The sequence below is a fragment of the Aptenodytes patagonicus genome, chromosome 13, assembly GCF_965638725.1.
Source record: "Aptenodytes patagonicus chromosome 13, bAptPat1.pri.cur, whole genome shotgun sequence".
In the NCBI taxonomy this organism is placed as follows: domain Eukaryota; kingdom Metazoa; phylum Chordata; class Aves; order Sphenisciformes; family Spheniscidae; genus Aptenodytes; species Aptenodytes patagonicus.
The window spans coordinates 5,197,291-5,217,523 of NC_134961.1; the positions used below are offsets into that span (position 1 = coordinate 5,197,291).

Below are 20,233 nucleotides of genomic sequence, written 5' to 3' on the forward strand. Positions count from 1 at the left end.
GGCTGGTGTGGTGTCCACCATGTCCTGGTGCTGTGCAGGACCAGCGTGGTGTCCCCAGTGCCATCGTTGCTGTCGCTGCCGAGGGCCTGTGTGGGGAGAGAAGAGGCTCCAGCTCAGAGCCCCCTTCATCCCAACCCGCTCCAGGTGCTGCCGCTTCCGTCACCTCTTGGAGCGGCGTGTGGGGACAGGGGTGACACCTGGCCTGTGCCCAGTGCTATCTCCCCCACACCCCTCTCCAATCCCTTCTGGCCCGGGCGCACAGCTGGTGTTGCTGTGGCAACGGCCAGCGGTGCCGGAGTGCCACCACCTCCTCCCGCATCCCTCTCCTTCCCGGCACCGCTCTGCTGCATCTCCCGCCGCGGCCACTCTCCCGCTGCAGAGCCCTCCGGCTGCCGGGCACTGCTGGGCGGGATGGCTGCTGGGGCTGGCGGTGCTCCCCGTGCTGGGCTCGCGGGCGAGGGACAAGGGACCCCCAGCAAGGCCGAGCCCGGCCAGCCTGGCACTGGGGAGATTCCTGCTGTGGGCCTGGAGGCTTGCCCTGTGCCCCGGCTGGGCTGCACGTCTCCAGCTCTGCCGGACCCCCACCCCCGGTGCCGGGCTGCTCTTGTGCAGTTTCCCCGCAGGACCCGACTCTCCTGCCCGGCAGCAGGGCCGTGTGCGCGGCAGTGGGTGCCATGCTCTCGGCCTGGGGTGCATGAGCACCTCTGGCCGCAGCAGCAGGGCTAGAGGAGCAGGGCATGGCATGGGGTGGGAGAGCACCAAGCAGGGGCTGTCCCCATGCCGCGGTGTCCCCACATCCCCCATCCCCTCCACGTGCTGGTCCCACGCATGCCTCCGGTGCTCCCTGCGCTGCGCGGCACCAGGAAGATTTGTAACTTAGCTCTGTTATCTGGATAATATCCTATTCATGTGGGGTTTAATAAATGAGATTTTAAAAATCCCTGCGTGAATTAACACGGGTTGCTATGGTGACGTGGGGCCCGATTTAGCATGTGGAGTACGAGTTTGTGGGGCCCGGGCCGGCCGCAGCGCGCACCGCGCTCGCTTCCCGGGCATCCATAATTGATGAGGTTGTCTGAAAGTTACGCAAATCAGATGCAGGGATTTGGCAGCAAACTGTTTCCCTTCCTGTCCCCTCCTCCCTACTGCTACCTCGAAGAATTGTAGTGACTTGGCGTTTTCCCCTTGGCTCCCTGGCTCGGGCACCGTGGGACGGGACGGGGCCCTGGGGTGTCCCCAGCAGCGTCCGTGCCCGCCATACCATCCCCATCCCAGGCACCCGGGGCTTCAGGCAGTGGGAGATGGGGCTGTGCTGTGCAGGGAAACCACGGTTCCTCGGCCGTGGTGTGTTGGAGCAAGCAGGCTCCTTCCTTCTGAGGCCGGTGCTGCTGGCGGCTCATCTGCTTTGGAAACGGCTTCTGCGTGGCACCTACCGGTGCCGCGGGAGGGACCTTGAGCCGAGGGCCGGGCCCTTCTGCCCTGGCTTCTTCTCCTGCCAGGCTGTGGGGCTTTGCAAAGTGCTTCCATGCACGGCGGCTTCTTGTGGCAAAGGAGATGTCCCAGCATGTGGCCCCACAGTGCCGGGTGAGCACCCGGCGTGGCAGGGGCTGGTTGCAGCCCGGTTGTGCGGGTGGGAGCCGGGGCTGTGTTCCATGGGGCTGCACAGGGCTGCCCACCCTGTGCCTGGCCCTCAGTGCCATCCTGGTCCCCCAGGCTGCCGTCAGGGCTCGCGTCCTCGTGTGCCGCTGAAGCTCTGGGTACCTCGCTCTGGGACGCCTGGGTCTAGGTGAGCCATGCTGCCTGGGTGGGGCTCAGGAGCTGGGCATGCAGCCCTGCACCCCCTGCACCCCAATATGCTGCGGTAACCCAGCCCCACCTGACCCCGTTGCCCGGGGGTGTGGGTGCCAAGGCACGGGTAGCTCTTGGGGTGCCCCTGCCCTGGGTGGGAGACCCCCCCCGTCCCACATTGCTGCCTGCGCAGGGCTCTGTGTCCTGCCCTGCGTGTCGCTGGCAGCAGCCCCAGCATTTTGGGGTTTATCCCAGTCAGCCCTGGCCACGCTGCCACGCGTGGGGAGCAGGTCCTGCCCTGCCCTGCCCGGGGAGGGACCCCAGCCTCGCTGGCACCACCGGTGCTGCGCTGGCTCCACGGCTGCCTCTGGCCATGCTGCTCCTGGGTCTGGGCCGTGGGGGGCAGGCAGAGCCCACTACGGGTGAAAAGACCGGGACAGGAGCCAGGCAGCTCCTCGGAGGGGTGTGGGCAGCCTGCCTGGGGGTGGGCAGCAGGAGAGGGACCCCAAAGCTCAGTGAGCACCCCCAGGCTTGTCACCCTCTGGGGTGCTGCCATTCTGTGGGGACCCATCCTGGGATGCGAGCGGAGCTGCAGCAGCTGGGTGGGATCGCTGCTTCGCCGGTGCTCCGGGATGTGGGGGCAAGTGGGAGGCAGGAGCCAGACCCCGTGGGGACAGGGGCTCCCTGGGCAGGGCCTCACCAGCTGCCTCCTGCTCTCCAGCGCGTCCTCCTGCACGGTGGCCAGTTAATTCTGGGTTTTTTTTTTTCTTGCATTTGATTGCATTAATAATCTCCTCTGATAACAGTATTTAATAAAACCAGGCTAATATGGCGCAGTTAGGAAATGTCTTTGACATTTTACAATTCAATTTCCATGCAGTAAAAGGCAGGGCAGCTGCAAATCCAATTGTGGTGCAGTGCCCAGGGCGCGCGTCGCTGGCAGCCGCCGGAGCTGCCCGGTTCCCCCTGGCCCTCCGGTAACGCAGGAAACTTCCCTGGGCGGCAGCCGCCCCTAATGGCTCCCGCTGCCGCTCCACAGCCACGGGCGCTGGGGCAGCCCCCTCCTCGCTGCAGGGGAAGCCTGGGCAGGGGGGGAGCAGATGGTGCTTGCCGGGATGCCAGAGCCCCCTGGTGCCACCGGCCTCCGGAGCCATCAATGCCGGGCGGGACGTCTGGAGCGGGAGGAAGGGGCTGTGGGGCCGGATCCTGTGGCAGCTTGGCCAAGCTGGGGGGCCTGCAAAGGGGTGCTGAGCCCCCACGCATCCCCCATCCCGTGGCCGGGTGCTGCTCCTGCGGCCCCCCCCCGGTCCCCTCGGTGTGGATTAAGGGGCAAAACGCCAAGGGGGTGGGCTGGGGCGCGCGGGGCAATGCTGGCACGGGGCGATGTCGGTGCATCCTCGCCATGTCCCAGGCACAGGGCCTGAGGGCCATCCGGGATGGCATTTGCCGAGCAGCTCCTGCCACTGCCGTGCTTAACAGTGTGTCAGCGGGTCCCTTATAAACTTTTTCTTGGGGTTTCTCGCCCGCGTGTGAAACCTCGCTCCCAGCAGGACTTGGCAGGCAGGCGCAGGCTGGCGCGTGCCAAGTTTCCTTCCAGAGGGGGATTATTACTGAGCCCGGGGTGACATCTAGTTATTTTACATTTTCTTGCCTCTCTCTTCGGCTGGGCCAGCGTTGTGGGTGCGAACCCCCCTCTGCCCCCCTGCCACCCCAGCACAGCTCCCACTTCGGGGCTGGCCGTGGGGTCCCTGACTGCAGGGGGATGCTACAGAGGATCTGGGGCTGTTGGCCCCCAACACCAAGGAGCGGCGGGGCTGTGGGCCGGCGGCTCCACTCCCAGCTCGAGGCTCCCTCGCTGGCCTGGATTTTCTCGTGGCAGTCCCAAATTCACCTGGCTTGACACCAATTAGCCCTTTGCCGCCGGCGGCTGGCCCCTCGTGCCCGGGGCTCTCCCAGGGCCGCTGGCTCCGGCTGTTTCCCGCACAAGGACCTTGCTGCCGGTGCTGCGGTGCTCCTCGCTGCCCACGTACCGTAGTGGGATGATGCTCCCAGGGAGTGGCCAGAGGATGTGGCGGGGCCAGGCTGCACCCACGGGTGACAGTGCCACAGATGCTTGGGGTGCCGGTGGTGCAGCAGGGCCGGGTGCTGTGAGCACCCCAAGCCACCTTCCGTAGCCGCCCCCTTCCCCACCAGCCCAGCTCGGTTTCCAGTAGCCAGGCTGGCGTCTGGCTCCTCTCCTCTGCTCCGCTGCGCTCCCTTTAACCCTTCCCTCCCCTTCCCAGCCTCTGGGAAAGGCTGCAGTCGGCCCCCTCCCTGGCTTGGCGTGCCTCGGTGCCCCCAGTCCCTCCCTGCTCCCCCTGTGCCCACGGGGCCCTGCTGGCAGCTGCATGGGCCGTGGCGTGGTCGGCCCCACGGCGGCAATGCCCATGGATGGCGGCTGTGCGGCATTGTGCCGGGGCCCGGGCGGGTGCCGAAGCGGTGGTGGGTCCTTGGTGAATGTCAGCCCTGGGCATATGGTGGGTGGGAGCTGCGGTGTCGCTGGCGGGCTGAGCGGTGGAGGGGACTGGCTGGCTCTGGGGCGATGCTCAAGGCTGTGCTTGCACGTGTTTGCCACAGCGCTTTCCCTCCTGGTGCCGGTGCGGGAGTGGCGTGTGCCCGGAGCGGTGTGTGCCGCTGTACCGGGACTGGGCATTGCTGGTGCTGGGCACCGCTGGCCATCCTGAAGAGTCGGGGCTGGTGAGCCTCTGGCTGAATGCTGGCCATGAACCTGCTGCGTGCTGCTCTCACCAGCTGGCGGCTAAAGGTGCCTTTTGCAAGTGTTCAGACACCGTCGGGAGAGCGTTGGAGAACTAATTTGCTGGTATTTAATGGCTGATGCTGTTACTGCCGGGCCAGGATCCTGCGGATGAGGGAAAGGCGCTGGGAAGTAAAACCTGCTCGGGAGCGCCCAGGCTCGTGCCGGCCTGCGCGGATGCTGCTACTCCATCACTACTTTGTCCCCCGGCTGCGGCTGAGCATGCCGTGAGGACGGGCTGTGCCAGGCTGGTCACCGAGCCGGTGTGCAGTGCCAATGTCCACCTCTGCCCCGGGTTTCTGTCCTGTTCTGCAGCTGGGACACGTGGGACTCACCCTCCTGGTCCCCTCTCCCCAGAGGGATGGGGGCCAGCGCAGCCCGCCTGGCGCAGGAACGATCCCGCCGGCGGGCTGGCTCTTCGTGTCGGGCTGAGAGGGATCTTTAAGCCGTAATGAAATGTTAATAGTATTTTCCAACTCAATACGGGAGTAGAAAATGAGGTGTTTAACGCTGGGCTCCGCAGCGACAGGAGCAATCAGCCTGAGAAATGGGAAGCTGGCGATGCAGCGCTGGCCTCGGCACAGCCTGACAGCCCCATGCTGCCAGGCCTGCTCCGGTGATGGATGGGTGCCGGTGCCCGGCACGAGCCACCCGGCCAGGGAAGCACGGTGCTGGAATGGTGTGGGAGAGTGGCTGGCAGGGTAATGCTGAATCTGCCTGGGTCTCCTTGGGTCTTGCCGGCAAGGTCACTACTGGCCGCCTGGTGAGAACCGAGCAGATTGAGGTGGTTGTGGGCCTGGGGTGCCCCGGGGCGCAGCAGGCTGATGGGACCCCAGCTCTGTGCCCTGCCATGGCCCATATCAGCTGGAGACAGAGTAGGTTGGAGCTGTTGCCCAAGCAGCTGCCACGGGCACAGCCCAGGCACTGCTTCTCCGAGCACCATGCCCACCGGCGGCTGGCTGCTCTGCACCAGCGCTGCTCTGCCAGCGTGCATCCGTGTGCGCCTGTGTGCATCCGTGTGCATGCATGTGCCCGTGTGCATGCGTGCATCCATGTGCATGCATCTGCCCCTGTGCATCCATGTGGATGCATGTGCCCATGTGCATCTGCCCCTGTGCATCCGTGTGTGTTATGTGCCCCTGTGGATCCATGTGCATGTGTGTGCCCCTGTGCATCGTGTGCCCATGTGCATCTGCCCAGTGCATCCGTGTGCCTGGGGCCATCTCTGCTGGTCACTTCGGCAGTGCCTTCTCCCTGGCCTGGCATGGGGCTCAGTGCTGGGGACGGCTCTCGGCAGCGGCAGTGGCAGCCGCCGGCTGATCCCTTCCAGATGTGGCTGCTGGGAGCCTGGCTCCGTGCTGCCTCCTTGCCGAGGCCCCCGTAGGTTTTTGGTCCGTGGCTGCTGGAGCCGTTGGAGCAGACAAAGCAGCTGCCTGCCTGGCTCCTGCATTGCAGCTGGGCTGTTTACGGCACGCTCCTCGCGGCTGTGCAGCTCCGCAGCAGCTATTCTCCCGGCTGTCTCCACTCCAGTGTGCGCGGATCCTGGAGGTGTCTGTGACTAAGCCCCGGCTCCCAGCAGGGATGGGGCAGGTGGTCCCGCACTGCCCCTGCCAGCCCCCCCCCAGCGCCCACTGTGCTGGGGACACTGGGGACACTGGGACGGGTCCTGTGAGCCCTGCCCTTCCCCTGCAGCACTGCCAGGCCCTCGGGAGCAGTGTGACGCCTCCGGCCAGGCTTCCAGTGCTCAGGGCAGTTGCATGGCATCGCCTGGCTGCACATCCACATGCTGCCTATCCACCCTGGCAATGACCATGGCATCACTAAACTGCCAGCCCATGCTCCCACAGAGCTGCCCATCACCATGCCCGTCCTGCCTGCAGGCACCGCCGGGAAAGCCGCCACAGTGCGGAGGGTGCATGGGTGGGCACGGTGCACCAGCGCGCGCGGAAGCCAGGCTGTTATGTGGACAAGGACAAATGATGGCACTAAAGGGACCGTTTTTAAAATAGACCCCAGGGCCTGTTTTACCCACGTATGGCGTGGAAGCTCAGAGCCCAGTGCTGCAGCATTGCTTATTGCCCTCTTATTTATCTGGGCTGCCCGCATGCACACGCATGCACACAGGCACATGCTCTATTTATGTCGGGGAGCTCCCCACGACTTCCCAGTGACATCTGGACTGTGGCTGGGTTTGTGGGAGGCCAGATGATAGTGACTATTTGTTATTTAACAATGCTTTAAGATACACAGAGCTACTGGTCCCTCCCTGCAGGGCAGCGTGGCTGGGGTCAGTCCTCCCAGGGCTCCCTGGCCCTGTGGAGGAGATGAGGAGGATGGAGACAGGGCCAGGCAGGATCGCCTCTGCCCCAGGGTGGAGGCGAGTGGTGCCAGCATCTGCCCCTCTCTGCTTCCTTGTCCTGGGCAGCCTCTGCTCGGGCACCAAGGCTGCTCGGTGCCAGCCATGCTGGGATGAGGACTCAGGGATGGACAGGCAGACGCAGGCTGGCGGTGGCCCCACGCAGCCCCGTCCCGTCCCCTGCCGTGGCAGCCTCGCTGTGCCGGCGGTGACTCCTTCCAGCCAGGGTGATTACTGAAAATTACCTGTTTGCCGCCGCCCCGGCGTGGGGAGGGCAGGCTGTCAATTAAGGCTCCGTGGAAGCGGCACCAACACGCATTTCTGCAGAGACGAGGGTGGGCGTACGGCTGGCACCGGGCCAGCGGCGACAGGCGCAACAGGGCTGGTGTGATGCTTGGTGCTCGTCCTGCGGGGCCGAGCGTGGCACCCCGTGTCCCACCTGCAGGGCCAGAGCCAACGCATCACTGCGCTGCCTGCACCCCTGCCCATCCCTGCTGCCGGCTTTCCTGCATCCCCGGTTGCACGGGGCTGAGTCACCGGCAGCCTTTGCATGGCAGAGCCGTGCAGCCCTGTGTGTTATTCAGGGGTCAGTGGGTCTGCAGGCAGCCTGGAGCGGGCAGGAGGCTGCCGGGACTTCACAGGCAGCGACCCCGCACTGGGATGGAGCGTCTGCAGAGCTGGGGGGCTGCACGGCTGAGCCCCAAACCAGGGCTGGGGGAGGCCCTGCGGTGCTGGGGGCTGGGGCTGCCCCGGGGGAATCCAGCTGATGTAGCACCAGTGGGAACAGCTCAGCCGGGCTCCACGGCACCACGCGGCAAAGGTCGGGTGAGGATATGGCTCGGCGATGCAGGGGGAGTGGGGGTGCTCACGGTAGCTGCTGGTGAGCAGTGCTGGCGGGCACCGTGGGGTGCTGGGTCCCCTGGCCAGCTCCAGCCCCAGATTTTCAGCGGGACGGCTCTACCTTGGGTACACCCACATCCCCCGTCCCCGCCTGCCCTGGCAGCCTGCAGGGTCAGCCCCTCGTCCTCCCCTGGGATCAAAAAGTTTCCTTTTTTAAAAAAAAAAAAAAAAAAAAAAAAATCAGAGAGGAGTCCCCACTGCCTCTTGAAAGTTGCATTTAAATTGCTTCATCCTGGCCCCAGGGGACAGCCCTGCGCTGCTGCAGCACCGTGACTCAGGCTGCCACAGCCTATTGATTTTAAAGTGCAGATTTCTCTGCTCCCCGGGGAAGGCTCCGTGCGAGGGCCGGGCATCCGGAGCACCTGCTGGGCGCAGGGCCAGCATTCCCCAAAAGTGCCTTGGGATTTGGGGAATGGCTTCTGATGGGCACCGGGGCACCCAGCTGTGGGTGTCCAGATGTGACGGGCACTGGGGTGTCCAGCTGTGATGGACAGTGAATATCCAGCTGTGGTGGGCAGTGGGTGTCCAGCTGGTGAGTGTCCAGCTGTGATGGGTAGTGGATATCCAGCTGTGATGGGCACTGGAGGATCCAGCTGTGGTGGGCAGTGTGTGTCTAGCTGTGATGGGCAGTTGTTTTCCAGCTGTGATGGGCAGTGAATATCCAGCTGTGGTGGGCAGTGGGTGTCCAGCTGGTGGGTGTCCAACTGTGATGGACACTGGGGTGTGCAGCTGTGGTGGGCATTGGGCTGCAATGGGTCCATCCCATCCCTGCCACCTCTTTGCCCCAGGCAATCCCTTCCCACGCAGCCAGCAGCCCGCGAGCTTCCCGGTGCATTATTTATACAGTCAAAATTGATCAGAAGATGATAACGGCTTCATTAGCATCTGAACATCACGTCGGCCTCGGTGCTTGACACGACCTTGGCTGCAGGAGTACAAGCCTTTCGCTGTCTGACAGCGGCGAGCACCGGCTCCCCGGCGTCCCCATTGTCACCGGACCCAGCCAGGGCTGCTCTGGCCACCTCTGTGGGGTCCCCACGGCGACACATGCTTGGGCAGAGCATGTGGCGATGCCCTCTGCCCACGCACGTGCCCCCATGGGCACCCCACAGCGTGGACCCCATCCCCGCTGCGAGGAATAAGACCACTTGTGCCAGGGCTCCTCGTGCAGCGAGTGCTTGCAGCGCCCGTTGTTTGCGTGGCGCTCGTCAGCAAGGATATAATTAAGAGCAGCTATTTTGGATGCTTCCTTTATCCGGCGGCTCACGGTGATGCCGCTGAAGGGTCCTCCCCTCCTCCTCCGAAATAGGCACTTGGCTTTGCTGAGAATGTCTTCCCCATGGGTACTTGGTGTCATCCTGCTTGTGGGGTCCCGGGGGTCTCCATTGTGCTTGGGGGGGACACACAGGGGTCCTGCTGCAGAGGGGGGAAGCGGCAGGGATGGTAGAACTGGAGGGGAGGGGGACCACTGCAGTGGGGTGATGGAAGAGATGGGGAGGAGGATTTGGGGGAGTTGCCCCAGCTCATTTGCCGCTGTCGCCAAGCTGAGGCGGGGGGGGGCAGCGATGTCTTTCCCCTCATTAAGTAGACGTTGATTTAGCGGAGGCTGGAGCCATCTGCTCGGAGCAGCCGCCTGCTCCCTGCGAGCTGGCGCGGCGCTGCCGGGGTGAGCTGGGCGAGGATGTGCTTTGTCAGCGGGGGCTTGGCCGGGAGCCCCCGTGCCCCAGCCGGGCATCGATCGCTGCTGGCGCTGCGCTGGCGGCAGATGCAGGGGGCTGGCGCATGAGCATGCTAACGGATGCTGCGTGGCCCCGCTGCTGGGAAGGGAGAGGAGCCCCCGGCCAGGGGCCACGGAGGCACTGAGGAGTCCCACTGCGTGGGGCCTCGGACATGGATGCAGGGGAAGGGCTGGAGCAGCCGGGCACGGGGGTCTCCCCATGGTGTGCACCGGGATGCCCAGAGCAGTGGTTGGACACGGGGGTCTCCCCATGGTGTGCACCGGGATGCCCAGAGCAGTGGTTGGACATGGGGGTCTCCCCGTGGCATGCACCAGGATGACCAGACATGGCACAGGGGTGCAGGGGGTCAGGGTGACGCATGGCCGGACCCTGGGGTTGGGCAGAGCAGCTCCCCCATACATGCCCGGCCCTGCACATGCAGCCAGCTCGTGCATCGCCTGCTGTCACGGTGCCCGCCCGGGGCCGTCGCTGCTGCGGGGCAGCCGGTGCAGGCCGGCACGTGGCGGGGAGGTCAGGGCTGGCGAGGAGCTCACTGCCCTCACTGCACACAGAGAGCCGGGCTGAATTCATGCGTGCATTTAGCTACTGTGATCCTTGTGTTTAAGTAAAGGCATTTCTGGGAGTAGTGGCTGGGCTGAGCTCCCCGCGGCGGTGTTTACTCACAGCAGACGCTGTTTATAGTCAGCGTCTATGGCAGACGGCTGTGGCTCCCGGTGCGCACAGGACTCGCGGGTTGGAGCCGGACGCAGCGCTGCTGGGGCTCACTGGATCCGGCAGCGCAGCATGTCCCCCTTTCCTGGGGCCGGCGATGTGGTCCTGCTCAGCACTGTCAAGCCCCTCGGGATGCTCGCGGGGTGCAAGGTGCTCCGAGAGCCATGGGGGGGCCGTGCCGTGGGGCTGGGGTGCAAGGGGAGCCCTGTGCTCCCACGTGGCACGACCATCACCTGCGCAGCCCATGGGGAGCAAAGAGGGGACATTGGGGTGTCCCAAGGACAGTAGTGGGGCTCAGGCGGTCTGAGCAAGGGCCCCAGTGCCGGGGGTGCCACCATCCCTCTGTGCTGCAACGTCTGCCCAATGGCCCCAGCATCTGCCTCTGCGTGGGCAGGGTGGGACGGTGCTTGTGGGTGCTCACGGGTGCTTGGTGCTCTCCGTCACCCCTCCGGTGATCCTGGCAGGGAGGACAGCCAGGGACGCACTCGGTGCCCGCTGGCAGTGTGGCCGTGCAGGAGCCCTGCTCTCCTCCCCGCCATACCCGTCTCCTTTTGTGGCCAGTATTTTTAATTGGCAGTGCTCTCAGCTCCCTTTCCTCTCCCTTGTTAGTGGAGTTTTCCTTGTGCTTCCCAGCCATTAATGAGCTCTCCCATGTCTCGCTGCCCCCAGACAGGCTGCAAATCCCGCATGGCGGCAGGGGGGCTGAGACGGCCCCGGGCTGCGGATCTGGCGGTGTGTCAGGGTGCCCATCCTGCTCCCCCTGCCCCGGGAACCGCGAGCATCCAGCTGTGGCTGGGCTGTGCCGAGGGCCTGGTTGGGGTCCAGGCTCCGGCTGCGGTGCTGTGCCTTCGGCACGGCTCCGTTGTGCCCCATGCCAGGCTGCCGATGCCATGCCGGGCAAGCACGCCGCTTCATTACAGGAGGGGCTTAATTGCTGGGCTGTGGGACCATGGCGTGAAGGTTTTGCTCGCAGCCCCTCAGGAGCTTTGGTGGTGCCGGCTGGTGCGGCAGCCGCTGCCTTCCCTGCCCTGCCTGCTGCTGGTGCAAAGCCGCTGTCCCTCAAGGGCCCCGGTGCTGGTGCAGACATGGGGTTGATTCTTTGCCGGTGCCATGCTGGCTCCCACCGTCTGGGGCCTTGGCCTGCCCCCGTGGGGGTGCCAGCCGCTGTGCTGCCATCCATGCCACCATCCACACCTCGCCAATGCTGCTGGGCAGCTGGCGGCACCCCGGGGTGCTGCACCCCAGGAGGATGTGGGACCACCCGGCTGCTCCCCAGGGAACCTCATCAGACTGGTGCCACACCTAAAGACCTTTTCCCGGCAGCGCTTGAAGCCATGCCGGGGCCTGAGCTCGCCACAGCCCGGCACAGGCACCGGCAGGCTCGTGGCCGCTGCCAGAGCTTTAACGAAAGTCAAACCGCTGCGCAGCTGGAAGTCACTGACTAAGCACTTGGCACGGGCATTGATGGAAGTGCTAAACAGATTTTGGCAGCCGCAGCCTCTTCTGCAGGTGGAGGGAGGAGAGATTCGCCACTACGGTGTGTTTGGCTGATGCCGGTTTGGCCGGTGCCGGGGGCTGCTGGCACGCACCCGGGGATCGGCGTCGCGGGGTGCAACGGTGACGCCGGTTGTGTCACCGCTGCACCCCACGACGCCGATCCCCGGGCATTGCCCCATCCCAGCCCCTCACTGGGAGCAACCCGTGGGAAAGGCCAGGCACCGCAGACCTGCTGACATCCGTCCGTCCGTCCGCGAGGACCGGTTAGCCGGAGCGGGGCCCGTCTCGGGGCCGGAGATTGGAGCCAGTGCCGGGCACAGTGCCGCTCCTGCGCCCGCCGGCTCCTTTTGTCCGCCGGCCATTTGCATCCCTGGGGGGGCGGCTCGGCCCCCTTCTCCTGGGAGCTGCTTCTTGGCGCCGGGCGGCAGCGGAAGCGGCCCTGGGCTCCTCTCCACCGGCACTGAATGGCACCTTTGTTGGTGAGCCTGGCAGCAGCTCGGGGCTGGCGGGGACCCGCTCGGCCCCGTCCCCTGCGGTCGGTCCCGGTGCTGGGGGGCTCTGCCTGCCAGCAATGTCCAGTCCTTCCCGGGGGAGCACGGGGATGCTGCAGCGGGGATGTGGGGGGCTGTTCCCCAGGTCTGGCCGCCCCGATGGGGTTTTGTTGCTGGGGTGTTTGTTAATGTGTTAAGCGAACAGCGTGGGCTGCCAGGGCAAGGGAGGCTGGCCTGTCATGTGGAGCTCGGGCTGGTGGCGTTTTGTTTGCTGGAAGGAGGGCGAGTGGTGCTGGCTGCGGGGACCCTGTGGTGCCCCATCCCTCCCCATGCCCTGGGGGACCCTGTGGTGGCCCTGTCCCTTCCCAGGGACCCTGCGGTGCCCTGTCCTTCCCTGCGCCCAGGGGACCCCGTGGTGCCCCCGTCCCTCCCCGTGCCCTGGGGATCCCCCTGCAGTGCCCTGTCCCTCCCCGCACCCTGGGGACCCCGTAGTGCCCCTGTCCCTCCCCGCACCCTGGGGACCCCATGGTGCCCTGTCTCTCCCCACACCCTGGGGACCCCGTGGTGCCCCTATCCCTCCCCGTGCCCTGGGGACCCTGCTGTGCCCCTTCTCATCCCACAGCTGCCCCGTGGCACCGCGTGCCGGGAGGAGAGGCTGGGGACCTGGTTGTGGCTGTTCAGAAGCTGTCCTCCGTAGCTCTCGCCCCTCGGCACCGGGCTGTGTCATCGTTAGCAAATGTCCTGTGGCTCGGACTGTCGGGAGGCTGACGGAGCGTGGGAGGGAGCCGGTGCTGGGTGCCAGGGCCCCGGAGCCTCCGCGTGGGCAGGGAGAAACCTCTGCCACCGCCCGGTGGCTTGTCCCCGGCACGCTTCCTCCCGGGGTGAGGATGGTCGCCCCTTCTCCCTGCCGGGTTGTGCAGCCTTTGAGTTATTTCCCGTAGGCTCGGGGCCGTGCTGGTGCCGGCTTGCTGTGGCGGGCACAGGGGCTGCTGCATGGGTCCCCAGCCTGGGGCTCTGCTGTGCTGCAGCCACCCTCCTCTTCCTCCTCCTCCTGCTCCAGCTCCCTGCTGGGGCTGTGAGGAAGAGCAGGCTCACTGGAAAGCCTGAGTGGCGTTTTTCGGTTAAATCTTATGTAAATCTGGCTCCATCCTTCCTCGTGGTGCTAATTGGATTGCCCCGAGGTGGTTTGTTTCCCCACACAGGCAGGTGTGGGGTGGGAATGGGGCAGTGCCGGGCGGGGGGCTACAGGGGCAGGAGACATGCTGGGGCACGGGGAAGCATGCCAAGCTCCCCACTCTGCTGAAGCAGCCTGGCCCGGTGGCTCGGTGTGGCACTGGGCTCCACAGGGCCATGCCAGAGCCGCAGCGAGGCGAAGGAGCTGGGGAGAGAACCCTAGGCAAACCCACAGCAGCCCAAGTGGCCGGAGACTCTGGTGCCAGGAGAGGCCCTCGGGCTCTGCCACCATCGGTGGGGACCTCTCCCCCCCACCCCAAGCCCTCCTGCCTGCAGCTGCCCGCAGGCTCGGGCAGCCCCGCACGGCACCATGCTGCGACCCGGCCCGGGCTGCAGAGCTGCAGGGAGCCGAAACCTTGGTGGGGAGGGAAACCTGGAGCTGCAGCCACGTCACCTCCCCGGCGTGCCCCGCGTCCCTGCCCTGGCCGCCTCCCGTGCTGCTCTAACATGCTGTCCCCTTCCCTCCCTCCCAGAGCTCCTCGGATCGGCAAAGAAAGTCAACGTCAACTTCCAAGACACCGACGGGTGAGTGGGAGCCCCGCACCCAGGCATGCATGCAGTGGGGTGCGTGGGCAAGGGTGCGCGTGCCGTGGGGTGCCATGAGCAGGGATGTGCATGCTGTGGGGAGTGGGGGGGGGGGTGCCCGGCGATGTGTGCAGCGCGGGGTGCAGCGAGCAGGAGTCTCGTGTGTCTGTGTGGGCGCGCCGGGCTCTCTGGAGTGATGCAGTCAAGCTGCCGGGGTCTGGATGGGCAAGGGCTCTCGGCCTCGTTAGCTAGCGCAGCTAAGCCCTGCCTGCACCCCTGGGCCGGTGGGCTTGCATGTAGCAGCTGCGGGCATCAGAGGAGGCAGGAGGCAAGGGCTGAAAGGCAGAGGAAGAGCTGTCCCCCACGTCTCGCCGGCCTTTTCCCAGCTCTCGCCGTGGGCTCGGGGCTCTGCGGGTGCTGTGTGGGGAGCAGCCCCGTGGGGCGCCGGGTGGGCAAGCCGTGACCCCGCCGGGCTGTGCCGCCGGTTTGCTGCTTCGCAGCTGGCATCTGACAGGCGGGGAGGAGCGAGGAAGGGGGCCGCAGGCTCACCCCTTGCTAATCACACTAATGAGGCCGCCGGCACAGGAAGGCAGACAGAGCCCCGCGGAGGAGGGGGGCTGTGGTGGGAGCAGGGAGTGCTGCTTGCAGGGCTGGGCAGCAGCCGCCCCCTGTGCCCCCCGGCTCCCCCTGCCCTGTGCCCCCGCATTGAGTGGGGTGGCAGGGCACGGGGCTGGGCGATGCTGCGTGTCCCCGGTGACGGCTCTGCTGTGGCCATGGAAATGGCACGTGAGCGGAGGGGCCGGATGGGGTCAGGAACGGGAGGGCACGCCCTGGGGATGCACAACCGCAGCAGCCTGGGTCCCTCCTCACCCTTGCCCCTGAGCAGGGCCCCAGCACCGGGGCAGTGGCAGTGGGCATCCCCTGGTACCCGCTGGCGCATTGGCTCTGCCAGCCTGCACGTGTGCACATGTGTGCATGCACGGATGCATGCAAGCGTGCGGATGTGCAGCAGAGCAAGTGTGTGCATGCAAGCGTGCCTGTGAGCGGGAGCATGCGTGCACGGCAGCAGGAGCGTGTGGGCACGCCGGCCAGCGGTGGGGTGGGTGCATGGTGCTGCCTGTGCGGGGCAGGGGCTGGAGGGCGCGATGTGGGCAGGGCAAGGGGTTGCATCACCCCACGGACCACCTTGTGCAGCAGCTGCTGGAGCCGGTAGGTCGCTGGAGGGCTGTGCATCATGGCAGGGCTGGGACGGCAGTTGAGAGCTGCAGGCAGGGCCCCTGCTCATGCCCTGCCTGCAACTGCCTGTGGCTACTGGCCGGCTTGGCGGGTGCAGGAACAGCCCTGCAGCAGGGGAGCAACCTCCAGCCTCCAGCCCTGCTCCTGGAAAGGATCATCCCCCAGGAACGCGCAGGGCAGACCCAGGCTGCAGCCCGCGTGCTCTCTGCTCTGCCGCCGGCTTGCTGTGCCAGCTCAGCCAGCCCTGCTGCTGTGCCTCAGTTTCCCCATCTCTGCTGTGCTTGCTGATTCCTGAGCTGGTGGGCGCCATGCGTGAGCACCGTGCTGGTTTCCCCACGCTTGCCCAGGGGATGGTGCCATGCACGGCGCATGGCCTTTGCGGCCAGCTGGGCCGTGCCAGGGGAAGCCCCCGAGGCAGCCCAGGGGAGGGCTGCAATTTGCACCATCTTGAGCGGATTTGAGCAGGGCGCTGGAGCGGAAAATGTTGACATTTCCCAGGCAGACGTTGAGGATCGGCCTCCTGCGTGAACTGTCTGCTCTCATTGCCGCTCCCTCCTGGGGGATTGCAGGCGGCAGCTCCGCGGGGAACGTGGTGGCCGAAGTGTGCTCCCCAGCATGGATCGTGTTCCTCCTCAGCTGGGGGTCCCGGTGATGGGGGGCAGATGGGATCGCTGTCCCACCACCCGCCACTCGGGCACCAGGCAGCCATGGGGGCCGGCAGGTCCCGCTGCAGTTCGCAGTCTGTTCCCGTGCTCCGGTGACACTGGGGTGGCCCCAGGGATGGGACGGGGACGCTGTGCGTGACCGGGGCGCGGAGCAGTGGGGTAGCGGGTGCGAGCACAGCCGCGTGGAGGATGCCGCTGCCGGGAGCAGCAAGTAGGTCAGCTCCTGGCCTGCTTCCCAGCAATAAGCCTCCTGGTTTGGCCAGTCCTGGGGAAAGCAGAGCAGGGTATGGCACGGCAGGGCCGGGGGCTTTCCCCGCCACATGGCAAGGCCTGGCCCTGGGCAGGGGGCACCGCTGCCATCTGGCAGCCTGGGGCCCCCCCCCACTCCAGTGCCTGCGGTTGTGCTGCCGGGGCCAGGCTGGAGGAAGTGGGTCAGCGGGGAGGGCGGCTCCCTGGCACCCCCCACCCTCGGTGGGACCCCCCCTGTGCCCCTGCCCTGCCCATCGCCTCCAGCCCCATGGGGTCTCAACATCCCCAGGGAGCATTTCACCTGCGTCTATCTTGCTGCAGCATCCCCAGATCAGACCCGCTAGCCCCCGCTCCCAGCTCGGCAGCAACCCCAGCCCTGCGTCCCACCGTGCGGGCTGGGGGGGTCCCTCCTGTGGCTGCGGCGCCCCAGGGGAAGCTAAATAAAGTGATGGGCTGGAGAGCAAACCCACGTCTGCCCTGGCACGTCCAACCTTCTGGCACTTGTTGCATGCTGGGACGTGGCCGGCTCCTGGCTCGACTCGTGGCTTGGCCACAGCTGGTCCCTGCGGCGGCTCTTTCTCCGGGTGCCCATGGAGGGATGTAGAGGTGGGGTTGCCCGGGGAGCTCGGGGACCCGTGCACGTGGGGGGCTGCGGGAGGCAGAGCAGGTTCCCTGGGGTGCTGCAGTGGATGCAGGCTCGAGGCCACGCTGCCGGACAGGGGCTGGCAGGGCTGTGGAGGGGACAGGGACGTGGGACCCCTGACACCGCGGACGGTCCCCAGGTTCTCGGCTCTGCACCATGCGGCGCTCAACGGCAACACGGAGCTCATCTCGCTGCTGCTGGAGGCGCAGGCTGCGGTGGACATCAAGGATAACAAAGGTGAGTCCTGGCATCCTGGCCGTGGCCCCCCACCCCTCTGTAGGCTCTGGCCGGGCGTGTCAGCGTGCCGGGGGGGCTGACGGCGTGCCTGTCCTGCCCGCCCGCAGGCATGCGGCCCCTGCACTATGCGGCTTGGCAAGGCAAGAAGGAGCCCATGAAAATGGTGCTGAAAGCGGGTTCCTCAGTGAACATCCCATCGGACGAGGGCCAGATCCCCCTGCACCTGGCAGCACAACACGGGCACTACGACGTGGTACGGTGGGGCCGGTGGCAGGGCACGGAGGTGGCAGGGGGGCCGTGCCGCCCTCCCTGCTCCTGCCCTCGCCGAGCTGGAGTCTCGCTCCTCCGCAGTCAGAGATGCTCCTGCAGCACCAGTCCAACCCCTGCATCATGGACAATTCGGGGAAGACGCCTCTGGACCTGGCATGCGAGTTTGGCCGGGTCGGGGTAAGTCCTTGCAGCGCCGGGACCCCCAGAGAGGAAGATTGGGAGGGGACAGGGGCATGGCGAGGTCCCTGGGGGTGCTGGAGCAGCCTGGGGGGGCACAGGGCAGCCCCCCGGGATGGCTAGCGGTGGGGACCTGCAGTGCCACCGCTGCGGGGGATCTCTGGCTGCTCGAGGAGGGGCAAGAGCAGGGAGGGGAGGTGGCGGCCGGGGGGGTCCGCAGCCCCGGCAGGCGGCTGAGCCGCCCTTGCAGCCCTGCTCCATCTGTGTTTGCTGAGCCAGGTGGTCCAACTGCTCCTGAACAGCAACATGTGCGCGGCGCTGCTGGAGCCCAAGCCGGGGGACGCCACTGACCCCAATGGCACCAGCCCCTTGCACCTCGCCGCCAAGAACGGCCACATCGACATCATCCGGTGGGTGCCGTGGGTAGGGAGGGCAGCGCCGGTCCCCCCCCGCCTCGCTGACCCCACCGTCTGCCCGCAGGCTCCTGCTGCAGGCTGGTATTGACATCAACCGGCAAACCAAGGCGGGCACAGCGCTGCACGAGGCGGCCCTGTGCGGCAAGACGGATGTGGTGCGGCTGCTGCTGGATGTAAGGGCCCCCCCGACACCCCCAGACGCCCCCAGCCCAGGGACGGGCTGCGGGAAGGGAGTGACTCCACGGCTGGGGGCTGCGGAGCAGCGTGTGCACCTCTCCTGGGGGATGGGGGCAAGGGTCCTGGGGGGGGACACACCAAGGCAGTGAGCCGTGTCCTCCGGCTGCTGGTCTCGGTGTGGCCCGGGGGGTCCCGAGGAGTGGCGGGGCGGGGGGCAGCCTCCTCCCAGGTCCTCTCCGTGCTGTTGCAGAGCGGGATCAACGCCCACGTCAGGAACACCTACAACCAGACAGCTTTGGACATCGTCAATCAGTTCACCACCAGCCAGGCCAGCAAGGAGATCAAGCAGATGCTGCGGGGTAGGGGGGCCGGGGGGGGCACGGGGCTGCTGCACCGGCGCTGGGGGGATGCCAGGCTGGGGGTGACAGCCCCCTGGGGCTGGGTGGCTGGCAACGCTCCCGCTCTGTCCCTGTAGACGCCTCCGCCGCTCTGCAGGTCCGGGCCGTCAAGGACTATTGCAACAACTACGACCTGACCAGCCTCAACGTGAAAGCTGGGGACGTCATCACCGTGAGTATGGCCGGGGGGGGGGGGCCGGGGGGACCCCACTGGCGGCACCGGCCCCTGACGCAGCCCCTGCCCGCAGGTGCTGGAGCAGCACGCGGACGGGCGCTGGAAAGGCTGCATTCACGACAACCGGACCGGCAACGACCGCGTGGGCTACTTCCCCTCCAGCCTCGTCGAGGCCATAAGCAAACGAACAGGCAAATAATCCCACCCCCGCCTCCCCTGTGGGGATGCCCCCAAACCCACAGCCCCAGGGAGTCCCCGTTTTGGTCTGGCGGTGCCTGGGGTGTCGGGGGGGGGGGTGGGGATGGGGGTGTGCAGCCAGTGAAGCCAAGCTGGGGCGATGCCCCCGTCATGCATGTGGGGTCGGTGTCCCCGCCGTGTGCATGGGGACACTGCCTTCGAGTGTGTGGGGCTGGTGTCCCCGTTGTGCATGTGGGGTCGGCGCCCCGTGAAGTGCATGGGGATGGTGTCCCCATTGTGCATGTGGGGCTGGTGTCCCCATCAAGTGTGCAGGGTCAGCGTCCCCATTGTGCATGTGGGGCTGGTGCCCCCACCGAGTGTGCGGGGTCACTGCCCCTGTTGTGCCTGTGGGGTCGGTGCCCACCTGGTGCACGTGGGGGTTGGTGCCAGCAGCCCCGGGGTGCTCACGGGGCAGCCCCAAGGCCAAGCTGGCGTTGGGCTGGGGGAGGCATTTGTGGTGCCGGGAGGTTGGTGCATGGGGAGAGCCGGGGTCATCACTGTGGTTTGGGGGGATGTGTGGCGCAGCGGTGAGGCCACAGGACCTGGTGCTCGGGGTCTGAGCAGGGGGGCTGGGCACCGGTGCCAGGGACCCGGCGCTGCCCCATGGGGACCCTCTCCCTGGCCAGGGGCCGTCTCAGGGATTGGACCCTGCTCCCCTGCCCTGCGGCTGCCTGTCCCTGTCCCCATCCCCATCCCTGTAGGCTCCCGGTGGGGTGCGCGGTCCCCCAGGATGGCCTGTGGCTGTGCCCGCTGCCAGAAGCGGTGCAATGGGGCTGGTGCCTCTGCGGGCAGCGTTGAAAGGCCCCGCATCGACTGTCTCGCTCCCCCCCCCCGGCAGCCGTGAGCTGCCTGGCCCCACGCGATCTTGGGGGCAGCCACGTCGCTGGGGCACGGGCAGGGAATGGCGGCACTTGAACAAGGTCCCAGGGGAGTGGCGACACAAGTGCCTGCTGGCTGCCGGGCACTGCCGCACCAGCCACGGAGGCTGCAGAGGTGCCATGTGCCGGACGGGCAGGGGCAGAGCTGCCCTCCGGGTGTGAGTCGTGTGCCAGTACCACGGGGATGAGGTCCGTGGCTCCTGGGATACAGCTGGCTCCGCAGCAGCGTTTGCCAGGGTGTGGGGTTTTGTAGCCATCCCATCAGCTGCAGCCCTTGGCCCCGTGCAGCGGGGTGGCAGCGTGGGGCGCAGGCGGCGGCTGCACCAGGGCTTGGCCAGCTGGGCACGGGGGTGCTGGCGCTGCAGCCCCCAGCGCAGCCGTGCCTGCAGCCCCCCTCCTCCCAGGATGCCTTCGTGGGGAGCAGGACCCCTGGCAGCCCGG

The 20,233-nt window shown here is 66.7% G+C and overlaps 1 protein-coding gene across 2 annotated transcripts in view; it reads left to right on the plus strand.

Moving 5' to 3' along the window:
* The window catches only part of CASKIN1 (CASK interacting protein 1), a 32,559-nt gene that overhangs the window by 1,557 nt on the left and 10,769 nt on the right, over nt 1–20,233 (plus strand). For both annotated transcript variants that reach the window (XM_076351099.1, XM_076351100.1), the window contains exons 2-10: nt 13,983–14,034; nt 16,967–17,064; nt 17,172–17,317; nt 17,416–17,511; nt 17,791–17,921; nt 17,992–18,100; nt 18,355–18,463; nt 18,580–18,674; nt 18,751–18,868. In XM_076351099.1, coding sequence (XP_076207214.1) covers nt 13,983–14,034; nt 16,967–17,064; nt 17,172–17,317; nt 17,416–17,511; nt 17,791–17,921; nt 17,992–18,100; nt 18,355–18,463; nt 18,580–18,674; nt 18,751–18,868 — 954 coding nt within the window. The remainder of the gene's footprint in view (nt 1–13,982; nt 14,035–16,966; nt 17,065–17,171; nt 17,318–17,415; nt 17,512–17,790; nt 17,922–17,991; nt 18,101–18,354; nt 18,464–18,579; nt 18,675–18,750; nt 18,869–20,233) is intronic.